Genomic DNA, 12387 nt, shown 5'->3' on the forward strand with positions numbered 1-12387 from the left:
AATATACACGATCACAATATAATTAAATATTATAATGCTTATAACATGATCAAGTAAACTTGGTAGACTATTTGTTTATCTCCAGTAGTATAAGTTTTAGGTAATTGAATAAGTAGAACGTAACTATACATTTAATTAGGACCAAACATTATAACAAGATATATACACTATTATAATATAATTAAATAATATAATGCTTATAACATTAATCAGGTAGACTTGTTGGAATATTTGTCTAATTGCGTTAGTATAAGTTTGAATTATCGAATATAGAGTGTAAACATTTGACTGGGACTAAGAATTATAACAAGAGTTGTTAACACAATATGCTCAATCTACTAGTTAGTTCTTGAGTTGGGGTTTGAAATTTGATGTTTGGGTTTGGGGTTTAGAATTTGGGGTTTGGGTTTGGGGTTTAGGGTTTGGGGTTTGGAGTTTGGAGAATAACAAGATATATGAACTACCAAAACTTTATGTAAGTTCGATTAAGTAAAAAGTAATTATACATTTGATTAGGTCCAATGACTATAACAAGAAATATACACAATCATAATATAGTTAATCAATATAAAATCAATACCATGTTTGGTAGCTAGTTAAGAGACAAGTTATTCATATATTAAAATCTTACATAAGTACCACGCTTGGTAGCTAGTTACGATGTTCGGTCTACAGTTTAGAAACCAGCATAACTAATACATATATAAGTTATGGAGAAATTTACGCATAGTAAATGTTGGAGTAATTAATACGTGAATAACTAAACCCTCCATAACTAATACCTACATAAATAAAACATAAATTTCTTCATAACTAATTCATGTATAACAAATACCTGCATAACTCTAAACAGCTACCAAACGACCCTTAACATTACATAACTAATAATTATGATTATATAATTTTTAAATAAATCACATTAATCCTCCAAACTTAGTTAAAGAGTATTAAAGACTTGTAATGTAATTATTTATATGAACGTAAATGTCAAATCTCCATAACTTAAAGTAATAAATTAATATAATAAACACATATGACTCATCCAATCTCATTTAATGCTATAGTCCAAAAAAGATACTATACACAGTCATTTTAGTCCAAAGACAAATATCAGAGGTAGCCATAAGGCTACTATACTAGTGTACTCATTTCTGTGTACACACTTCCCCAAATTTTGTTTTCCCTCCAAAGAAAGAAGACTTCTCTTCCTCCTATTCTAAGCATTTTTCGGTGGCAACAAGAACAACCCTTCACTGTTTTTTTTTTTTTTTCCAATCTATTTCAAAATTCTTCATCTATGGCTGAAAAACAAAAAGGAAAAGTTTTTCTAAGACCATCAAAGACCGTAGCAAACTTTGATGATACACCCTTATGGAATCATGTGAAAGTTATTCAACTTGCTGCTGGTGGTGGTGGAAATAGGACTTGGTTGTGCAACTATTGCAACAAAAAGGTTACTGGATCATATTATAAAGTCAAAGGACATCTTTTAAAGCTTTCAAATCATGGGGTTGAAGCTTGCAAACAAATAAGTAGTGATGTATACGCGGTTTTAAAATTGGAGCATGAGCAAGCTGAAAGTAAAAAATTATCCATCCAAGTAAATGCTAGAAAAAAATCAGATTACATTTCACTACCAGAAGGTTCTGATTTAGCACAACAGAAAAAAAAAAGGAAAGGTGCAGAAGGTGGAGGTATTGAAAAAGCTTTCAACCTTCATCAAAGAAATACGGCGGACAAATTGGCAGCCCGTATGTTCTATGCATCAGGTTTATCATTCAATCTAGCAAATTCTCCATACTTCAAAAAGTATTCAAAGTTTCTAGCAGATAATCCTTTAGCTGGTTATACTCCTCCAACGTATAATAGGCTTAGAACGAGTCTTTTATCTCAAGAAAAGATGAACATTATGACAAAATTGCAGCCAATTAAAGATTCATGGAAAAAGAAAGGGTTGTCAATTTGTTCCGATGGATGGTCGGATGTTAAGAGACGACCATTGATAAATATAATGGCGGCATCTAGCGGGGGACCAATATTTTTAAATTCCATTAATTCAAGTGGAATTGTGAAGGATGGTGACTATGTTGCTAATCTATTTGTTAAAGCAATAGAAGGAGTTGGTTCGGAGAATGTTGTTCAAGTTATAACAGATAATGCAAGTAATATGAAACTTGCCGGTAGTATCGTAGAGCAATCTTTTCCTCACATCTTTTGGACACCATGTGTAGTTCATTGTTTAAATCTAGCATTGAAAAGCATGTGTCAACCTTCGGAAAAATCAACTCACTATAAAAATTGCAAGTGGATGGTAGAGTTGATTAGTCAAATGAACAATCTGAAAAATTTCGTGGTGAATCATGACATCGCTCATTCTATCTTTAAAAAATATTCGGATTTATGTATGTTGAGAGTTGCTGAGACAAGGTTTGCTTCACATATTATCATGGCTGATCGTTTTCAAAAAGTGAAGAAGTTTTTAGAGCAAATGGTGATGGACGACGAATGGAAGCACTACAAGGGAGATAAGGTAATTGAAGCCAAAACACGTGACATTAAATCTCTTATAATGAAAGATGAATGGTGGGATAAAGTTGACTTCTTTTTAGAATTTACGAAACCAATTTTATCTATGCTTAGAAATGCCGATCTTGATTGTCCAAGTTTACACCTTATATATGATATGTGGGACACAATGACCGAGAAAGTGAAGAAAATTATTTTTGAGCATGAGGGGAAAGATCTCCTTACCGGTCAATCGGATTTCTTTGATACAATTCACGGAATTCTTGAGGCTAGATGGAATAAAAGCAATACCCCATTGCATTGCATGGCACATTCTTTGGTTCCAAAGTACTATCATGAAACATGGCTCAAAGGTGAAAATGGGATTCGAAGATTTCCACCGAATGAAGATAGTGAGATTTCTTTCAATAGGGTAGAGTGCTTCCGGAGATATTTTAGAAATTCAAATGAGTTCAAAAAAGTTTCTCTAGAATATGGAGCCTTTTGTAGCGGTAGTGGTTATTTTGGTGAGCCTCATGTTATTGAAGCTATGATGTATGAGGAACCTCTTTCTTGGTGGGCGAATCACGGCGTTTCGGCTCCTCTTTTGCAAAAGTTGGCTTTCAAATTGCTTTCACAACCGGCTTCTTCCTCTTGTTGTGAAAGAAATTGGAGCACTTATTCTATGATTCACAATATCAAGAGAAATAAGTTAACAACTACAAGAGCTGAAGATTTGGTGTTTGTACATTATAACATATGTTTGCTCTCTCGCAAGAAAGAAAAATATACGAGTGGTCCAAGCAAGTTTTGGGATTTGGGTATGTGTACAATTTCTTAAATAATTTATTGTATGATAAGTTTTATCCCTTTGAAACATTTTAATATTTCTAATTCATTTTCATGTGGTTCTAGGTGGAGATCATGTCGATATTGATATTGATGAGACTTCTAATAGTTTACTTGAGCTATCGATGAATGAACCACAATTAGAAGGGGTGATATTTGGAGAGGAATTTGAAGACTTGGAGGAAGTTGAAGACATGGAAGAAGAAAGCTGATTTGAATATGAGTTGACTCTTTATTTATGTCTTTTTGAACATGACTTGAAGTGTATATAATATAAGTGATAAGTCTTTTTGAACATGACTAGATTCTATGTATAAGTCTTTTTGAGCATGTCTCTCTGTTGATGTCTTAAACATATAAGATTTCAGATCTTACTTTGTTTAAATTGGCTTATTTTACTCCCATTTACTTTCCAAAGTTATTTTCTGCATCTTGATTACTAAAGACCGAAGAGGCAAAGCTGTGGAGCAATATCAAGAGTTATGCAACTCTTGGAAGATAAGTTTTCTTATGTTTTATGTTAATTTCTTTTAATTATCTTTGTTATACTTTAATATGTTTTTAATATTTAGTTTGCTACTTTGTTGTGTAAATTGTAGGAGAAAGGATGGAATATTGTCCATCTCGGAGCACGCAGTCAGCAGTCTAGCACCTAGTAGAATGGAAGATTGAATCACATGTCTCGTACAAACTACATGTAAGTGCTTCCACAAAAAACTCTCATAATCTAGGCATATTCTTGTAGCTATATTATTAGAATTTTGAATTATTTTTGTCGAATCCCCGCACCCGTATCCGTACCCGGATCCGTACCCACGAATCTTAAAATTTAGATCATGCCGAGTCCGACCTCTAGATCCATACCCGTATCCGACACCCGCACCCGAGTCCGAGCAACATAGTAGGTAGGAGGTTTCATTCCTGGGCTATATTGTCCTATGGCCTCAATGTATTTATCAAAACTTTTGTGATTTACACAATTAAAAGGGAGCCCTGCATCATATACTCATACTGCAAAAGCACTTACAGCGCGATCTCTTAGCAACTTCTTGGATGCATCAGACGCTGCCGTGCTACTGCTTCCCTTCCCCTTTGATGTTTGCGGGTAATAAAGATTCATGGGACCTTTCACATTGGCAGTACGTGCCGTGGATGATGCATTGGATGACATTTTTTGAGTTTTTGAGGGAGGAGGCATCATTTCATCATCTTCATCAGAGAGATTAGCCAAGGATGGTTGGTGCAACATTTGAGTTTTTAACAACTGTTTACTTTCAACATAGTTTTTTACTTCTTCCCTAATTTCAGGCGGACAAATTCCACATTTTTTTACATTTTTGTAACCACCAATCAAATGTTGTTTGTGTCGAGTAATTCCGCCATTGAAAGTTTCTCGACAAAAGATACATGTGACTGAGTCTTTTGTTGGGCCTTTGGTACCATAATTCCAACCTATGTCTTTTTTGCTAGCGTCCGACGATTCCATTGAATTTGAACCTACTGTTTATAACTGTATAACAAAATTTAAACAATTATTGAACAGAAAAAATAGGAGCAAAACAACCACTGCCTCACTGATCCAAACAGAGAAAAAAAAAACAGAGGAAAAAACAGAGCAATTAACAGAGGTGAAAAAAACTGAGGGTAAAAAAACAGAGGAGAAAAAACAGAAAAAGAAGAAGAGAATAGAAGAAGGAAAAAAAAAAAACCAGAGGTGGCCGGAAATAGGCCAGTTGTCGCCGGAAAAAAAGAAGACGAAAGAAGAAGAACAGATGAAGAAGCAGAAGTCGAAAATACAGGAGGAAGAAAGAAGAAGAAAGAAGAAGAACTGAAGAAAAAGAAGAAGGAGAAAGAGACATACATGAAACCTTGAAGGAGAAGAGAGGAGGAGGCAAACAAAAAACCCTAGCTGCTATTTTTATTTAAGTCCTCCACTTCATTTAAGTCCTCCACTTCTTTTAATTGTTTTTTTTTTAAAAGCAGCCTCGCCTTGGCGCCATTAGCGCCTTTCTCGCCATTGGCGCGCCTTCTGAAGGTCTGCTCGCCATGGCCATGAAAGGCGCAGCAGCCTCGCCACGCCGCGCCTCTCGCCAAAGGCGAGAAGGCGCTCGCCTTTAACAACACTGGTGTAATGTTTATTTGTCTTTATCAATTTTATTCAACCAGTGGAAGGCTTCCTCATCCGCCCGCCTAATAATCTCCATTTGCAGGTGAAACTTCTTCTCCTGATGCTCTGTTGCAGCCGCTCACATCCAATTGCAAAGTGCTGGGCTTCGATACGCCTTTTGGAAGTTTGCCTTCAAATGCCTTAAACAAAAACGATGGTAGGCAAAGGGCGGCTGCCACCCATGCAAATTAAACATATTGCTCAATATGCCAGTATTTCTGTCTGATATAACACATATGCCCATACGATCCTTAATAATTTGTTGCCTCAAGTAGTTCAAAAACAGACCCCACGTATTAGTGCTCTCATTAGCTGCAATTGCAAAAGCTAGAGGGAATACAGATCCATTTGCATCTATTCCAACTCCAATTAGTAGCTTTATGTCGTATACCCCGTACATATGTGTTCCATCTATTGATATTACTGGCCGACAATGAGCAAAACCTTCAATGCATGGTTTGAATGCCCAAAACACAAACTCAAAAATATTACCGGACACCAGGCTTTGATTTGAGCTTCCATTCGACAACAGTACCAGGATTGAAGTGTTGTATAGCCGCCATGTATCTCGGCAACGTCTTGAAAGAGCCCTCCCAATTGCCGAAGACTATCTCATGTGCACGCCTACGCCCAAGATACGCCTTCCGCCTACTAATGGTTTTGCGATATACTTTTAGGACGGTTGTAATACAATCTCTAATAGGGTACCTGGAGAAGTTGATAGATCATCATATAGCAACGAGGAACATCGTATTAACATCAAAATTAAAATAAACTTAGGCGAAGGGGATACCTTGGGTTTTTTGCAATGTCGCCAACTAACACAGCAACAATCATATTGGTATCTAGATTGCAATGACCATCTGGGAGGTCACCCATATCACAAGTGTGTCTTGTGTAGAACTTTGAAATAGTCCACATCTTTTCAGCAGTCTCCTTACCACGGAGCATCCATTGACAACCTTGATTTTTTCGCTTGCAGACCAATCGCCAAAGTTTTCGAGTGGAATCGTCAACTGTGAACTCCCTTATCCCCTGGATGCAATAGATCGTAACGACCCTTTGCAATGACTTTTTCGAGCTGAAAATCATGCCTTTTTCAATATGAACCATCTATTTTACAAGATTCACTGGCTCTTTCCACAAATTTCGCCAGATATGATCATTATCCCTAGTAAGATAAACACATCGGGGTGATCTTGAAGATGATCAAGATAGGGGATCTCATCGGAATGCCACTGAACTGGGGTCGACTCTTGCTGTTGAAATTGGCTTTGTGGCATAGGCTCTTGCTAGTCAAATGGGTGCTGTGAATTCAGTTCTTCCTGGTGTGTCGGACTATTCATCATATCCTGCAATAGTTCTACTTGATATTGAGGATTAGTACCAACCTCAATCTCATCCTCACTTTCCTCCACATTAGGTATTTCCTCACTATCACTCGATGATGTATTTATATAATTCGGATGATCCACACCATCTAGAGCAGGTCTTTTCGTATAATTTGGTGCAACGACCTCATTCTCCCTACACAAGAAACTAGAGTATTTTAACTACTAAACATCAAATAATACTATTGATGTTAAAAAAATAGACGTACCGATAGTAATCAACTGCATCGAAAGTTGAGGAAGGACCATCGTTTTGAGTAGGTGTATACCTTAAAAAATATAATCAACATCATTAGTAGCATTCAAGTAATAAACATATGCTACTACACATAATAATAATAATAATAATAATGAATATTTACCACTGCTGATCAAATTGTCGACTTAAACTTTCCAGAGGCATTTGACTCCTCAAAATGCTTTCATAAGTACTCATGTCAGGGTAATTGTGCTCATGAGTAGGTTCCGCTTCAGTGACTTCAGCCTGAATTCTAGACGGGGCTTCCCGACGAGGTCTATTTCGGGTTTCCCGAGGAGCTGTAGCCATGACTTCAACACGATTAATGGGGACCTTCTTTACGTACATTTCAAGGACATTTAAAGTTATGCATTCCCTATAATCGTAAGGCGCTTTCAAATAATCCGTCAAAGAATCATCGTCATGAGTATGCCATTGTACATAACTAACCACACCTTGCGGCGTAAATGATATTGGATATCTTCCAATTATATTTAAATCAAATCACCCCTACTCACTTCTAGTCTATTATACAAGGCTTGGAGTAGTTTGGAGAATTTTAAGCTAAGTGGAAACTTAACATGGTATTTTGGGGGAGAGTCATAACGCAAACTATAATCCTCGAATATAATTTCTCCGTCCCAGAATAAAGAAACCCAATTTTTGGAACATCTTCCATTTTTTGACTAATTTAGGAGTACAAAATGCAAAAGTTGGATGAAACTTAGAAATTGTGTAAAATGCAGAAATTGGATGAAACTTAGAAATTGCGTTTTCCTTTCATCCAAAATCCGTATTATATAAGGTTTGAATGCGTTTGTATCATATAATGCATGCAATTATTGTGTCCTGCAGCGTTAAGTCAAATCAAGTACGAATTGTGTTGTCATTGCATAATGCATGAATTTACTGCGTTATGTTAGAATACCGTAGTAATTTTACTGCAGTATTCTGACATAACGCAGTAAATTACTGCGCTAAAGCTGGTTACTCGCGTGCCCCTGTTGTCAATTGTGTAGTGTGTTGTCAATCAGAGTTGTCATACAGAAAAACGTCATAACGCATCTAAAATTTGTGTTATACAACATGATTGACAACACAATGCATGCGTTTGATGCTAGCGAGTGTTATATAACGTAATTGACGAATAACTACCAACCACACAAAATTGAGTTATTATGTCATTTTTTAACCACTTTGGAGATATTAGTCGTATTACAACGCTCTCTCCAGGAGACATATTCGAAGCAATGGGTAGGACATGGGAATTGGGCGAAGATTTTGAATATTCGAATAACCCAAACAAGAGATACAATCAATGTTATAACAATATGATGACAAACAAGTGGAATTGGCGTGTTAGGGAGGCTGCAGCACTGGAACAAAACTTGAGGTCATTAGGGCTTAAACGCCAATAAAACCGTGCCATGTCAATGCCTCGTGGCACTCCACAGGAGTTGAATTTTTCTCTTAACCATTTTCGCGAAGAGAACAATCGGATGAAAATATATTGCCTCAGGGTAGAATATGGTCAACATGGTTACGTCAGATTCAGATCCAAGTGGGATTTGGACTGTGAGATGTCCGATGACGATGATTCCCCATGATATTATTAATAGTTGTACTGTATTAAATAAAGTTGGTGGGGTCCTAGTCATGATCCCGCAACATATTGAGTTTGATACTTATATAAGTAGTCTTTTGCTACTTAGTATCTAATTAAAATTCAATATCGAATAGTAGAAATGTAGATTGGTCGGTATTTTTTCCACAGGATTCCAATGGCAGCGGTGATAACAACTCAAATCAAAGCAACTATTCCGGTGATTCCTCAACTGATAACAGTGAATTCGTGCTAGACGATTTCAAGCCCTACCTTTTAATAGAGCGTAATGATGATTTTCCTGAGCTGAAATATTCAGATCCACGTGAATATTATTGTGGTTTACGTCGCGAATGGTCATATCGGTACGCTGAATCACAACACTCAAATTCCAACAAGGTTCTCAATGACCATGCCTTGAGTAGGTGCACACACTTGCGAGCTTGCCGTACAAAGGATTAGAAAAGAAAACAACAGAATGCTAGCAAGACGTTGTAGATTTTACATGCTAAAGTTGGCCGAAGAACAAGCATCGTCAATCGGTAGGGAACTAACATCTACAGAAAGAAGATCTGTCTTAAGAAACCCAAGATATTCATCTGAGGACGATATTGAAGACTTCAATTCTGATGATGATTAAGAATATTGTGATTTTAGTTATATGTTTAATTTATGATGATGTTGTTAATTTGAAGAATATTAGTATGTTTAGTTTTGCATCAAACTTAAGACATGAATTGATGAATGTATTTTAAGTTTTTTCTTTCTTTGGTGATTGTATTTTAACAAGTTTGGGTTTGTTATTAATGAACAAGTTTAAGTTTTTTCATATTGTTATGAATGATTGATATGCTCAAATTACACCTATTAAATGATGTAAAGCGGACGATGTCAAATATAGTAGACCAACAAGGTTGGGGTCGAATCCCACAGGGAATATGGTGTGGAAAGGTTAATAAAGTCGTAGAGTACTTTCTTAAGGCCTAATTTTCGTATTCCGTTGAGTTGTAAAAGATTGTTGTTTATTCCTAAAAGCTATATTGATTATTGTAAATTCAGATGGTTAAAAGATCCAAGATTGTGCCACCACTTAGGTTAGATGTTATGCCCTAGGTATCAACGTAATGCACTCCTTTTGGATTGACTACTGTATGCACTTAATCTCTATGTGACCTAATAATATTTCTCAATAGCTACTAGGCATTTATCTTCACGATTTTCCCAAATATAGAAGACTGTTATCAAGAGCGATTAAATATGCTAGGTTAAACTCGTTCTTATTCCTAAGTGAGTTTATTAAACGAGGGTTAACGCCTCGAGTCCCTAATGATTACTTCTACCAAAGCATGCTAACTTTCCAAGAATAGCTAACTTTATGGCTTAGATCCATATTTGCAACTATTAATCCACATGAACGAACAAGAAGTAATTATATACTAGCAATCCACAATTCGTATATTAATATTTAAAACCTAAGACATAACACCCACCATGGGTTCACAATCTCAGATATGGAGTTTAGTTACTCATGATATTGATAATCACACAAAACATTGTAATTGTTATTGAAAATCACACGAGAATTTAGGATGAATGATAATAGAACAGTCTTGAAACCCTTGAAAAGTACTAAGAACTCAAAAGTGCTCAATACAAGTAAACTCAAGTACTAAGAACTCAAAGTGCTCAATACAAGTAAACTCAAGATGTTCTAAAAATAAAACCCTATCAGGTATTTATACAAGTCCCAAAACTCGGAATTAATAAAGACAACACAGCCCCTGCGGCGCGCAAGTCGACCGGCCGTCGATGTAACTCGACGGACCGTCGACATAACGACGGTTCACTTGATGACTCTGCCAAAGAATCCCAGCTTCAGTTCTTGCTAACGACCAAGCAACTTGACGGTGTCGTCAAATGTCGACGGTCCGTCCTTTCACCGGTATTGTTGCTTTACCAAAACTGCACTTCTTTGACTCACAAGAACGACCCACTTGACGGACCGTCGACATGTTGACGGTCCGTACAATTAACAATGCAACACCTGTGTCTTTAAATTTCTCATTTTTGCTTTCTTTTGCATCCCGACTACTAAATACCTCTTAACATACACAATACACATCAAATTGACACAAACTTACTCGAAAATAAGTAATTATAGTTAAAAAAAGCATCAAATGTGCCGTAATTTCACGGCACATCAATGATGCAATTTAATTATTTTGAGATTGGTATGAATGACACAATTGACTAAAAAATAACACGCTTAAATCTAAACCCAAAAACATAAATAACTTAAAGCTAATGACAATAAGTCTTCAAGCAAAAATGGACTTCGAGCACTTTTCAACCCCTAAAACGTCAATCTGAAGTTTTGCTTATCCTTGATGTATTGAGCCTACCTTATTAATTGCACAAAAATAAGTAGGGTTCTATATAAGATATTGAAGTTTCGGAGTCCCGAAGCATGATTAATCTATGGCTAAAGTACGTAAAAAAGTGTGAAAATGTAAAAGAAAAAGGAGTTTAACCAAAAGAAAAAAAACAAAAAGAAAAGGAAGAACTCCTTTAACGCAGTAAAATATTGCGGTAAAGGTACTATTGTACCATATTTGTTTTTGGGGTATTTTGGTTCAAGTCCGTTTTTATTGGGTCATTTTGGTTCCGAACTTTATTCCATGCTTTTGTCCAAGTATACAGTTTTTTTGATGTGGTCCCTATCCCTTTATTCTTGTCTTCACATAGATTGTCATTATATATTATATATTGGTAGATTCCCTTCAATTTTTGTGTTTATTGCTTTCTGATGGGTCCCTTTCCCTTTCGTTTATGCCTGCCATGTGACTTTCTTGAAGAATGGTTGAAAGGTGGATTTGGTCTTTAACTATGGGGGCAAGTGAGTCTTGACACCTCAAGTTGTTTACATTAAAAAACTGAATCATGTGTGGCAAGGGTATGATCCAGATGTGTTGTCCTGTATAGGCATCTGTTTAGAATACACTGAAAAGTTAGGTTTTTGGGAAGTGAAATAACTGCTACTCACAGGGCCTTCTGGTAGGTATTTTGTGGTTGAGGGTGATTCAAGCATTAAAACACTACAATCTTCCTTGTCTTGTCAGTTTGGTGTGCTTCAACTGTTTGCTTTAGATGAGGGTGAAGGTACTGTTTCAGCTCCTAGCATCAGTCACCATAAGGATCCTTGCTTTGTGTCAGTAGATGTAGAAACTGATTGTGAGTCATCTGAGGAGGAGGATGATAATGAACCTTATCCTAGTGATTACAATAGTGAAGAGTTGGAACTCTTTAGGAAGGAAAAGAAGATGCCATACATCCATTGGTTTGGTGTAAACACCTGGTGTGGATAAGTTGGATGTAAGCATCCGGTGTGGATAAGTTTTTACCATTACGCAACCTGCTGATGAAGATGAAGTTGAAGATGAGGATGAGCAACCAACTCTAAGGCCTAAGGTGATATCTGAAGCTAAGACTAGGCTTCAAGTCAAGAAGATGCAGCAACCACTAACTGGTTCAAAGAGGATTGACTTCAAGGGAGATGAGAATGGTGCGAGATTATAATGTTTTAATGCTTGAATCGTCCTCAACCAAATAATACCTACTAGAAGGCCCTGTGACT

At 36.5% G+C, this 12387-nt stretch overlaps 1 protein-coding gene across 1 annotated transcript; it reads left to right on the forward strand.

The window, feature by feature from the left end:
- The first annotated feature begins 1297 nt into the window (after positions 1–1297).
- Positions 1298–3566, forward strand: LOC132607920 (uncharacterized). Its single transcript, XM_060322001.1, has 2 exons — positions 1298–3326; positions 3421–3566. Exons 1-2 carry the CDS (start codon positions 1298–1300, stop codon positions 3564–3566), a joined length of 2175 nt encoding a protein of 724 aa, XP_060177984.1.
- The last annotated feature ends 8821 nt before the right edge of the window (positions 3567–12387 follow it).

The sequence above is a fragment of the Lycium barbarum genome, chromosome 8 (assembly GCF_019175385.1).
Source record: "Lycium barbarum isolate Lr01 chromosome 8, ASM1917538v2, whole genome shotgun sequence".
Lineage (NCBI taxonomy): Eukaryota > Viridiplantae > Streptophyta > Magnoliopsida > Solanales > Solanaceae > Lycium > Lycium barbarum.

What these genes read in the sequence shown, in the direction of transcription:
- LOC132607920 (XM_060322001.1), top strand. Translation starts at nt 1,298, where the DNA reads ATGGCTGAAAAACAAAAAGGAAAAGTTTTTCTAAGACCATCAAAGACC. An exon ending in AAGCAAGTTTTGGGATTTGG is followed by an intron (nt 3,327 to 3,420) that starts GTATGTGTACAA and finishes ATGTGGTTCTAG; the next exon opens with GTGGAGATCATGTCGATATT.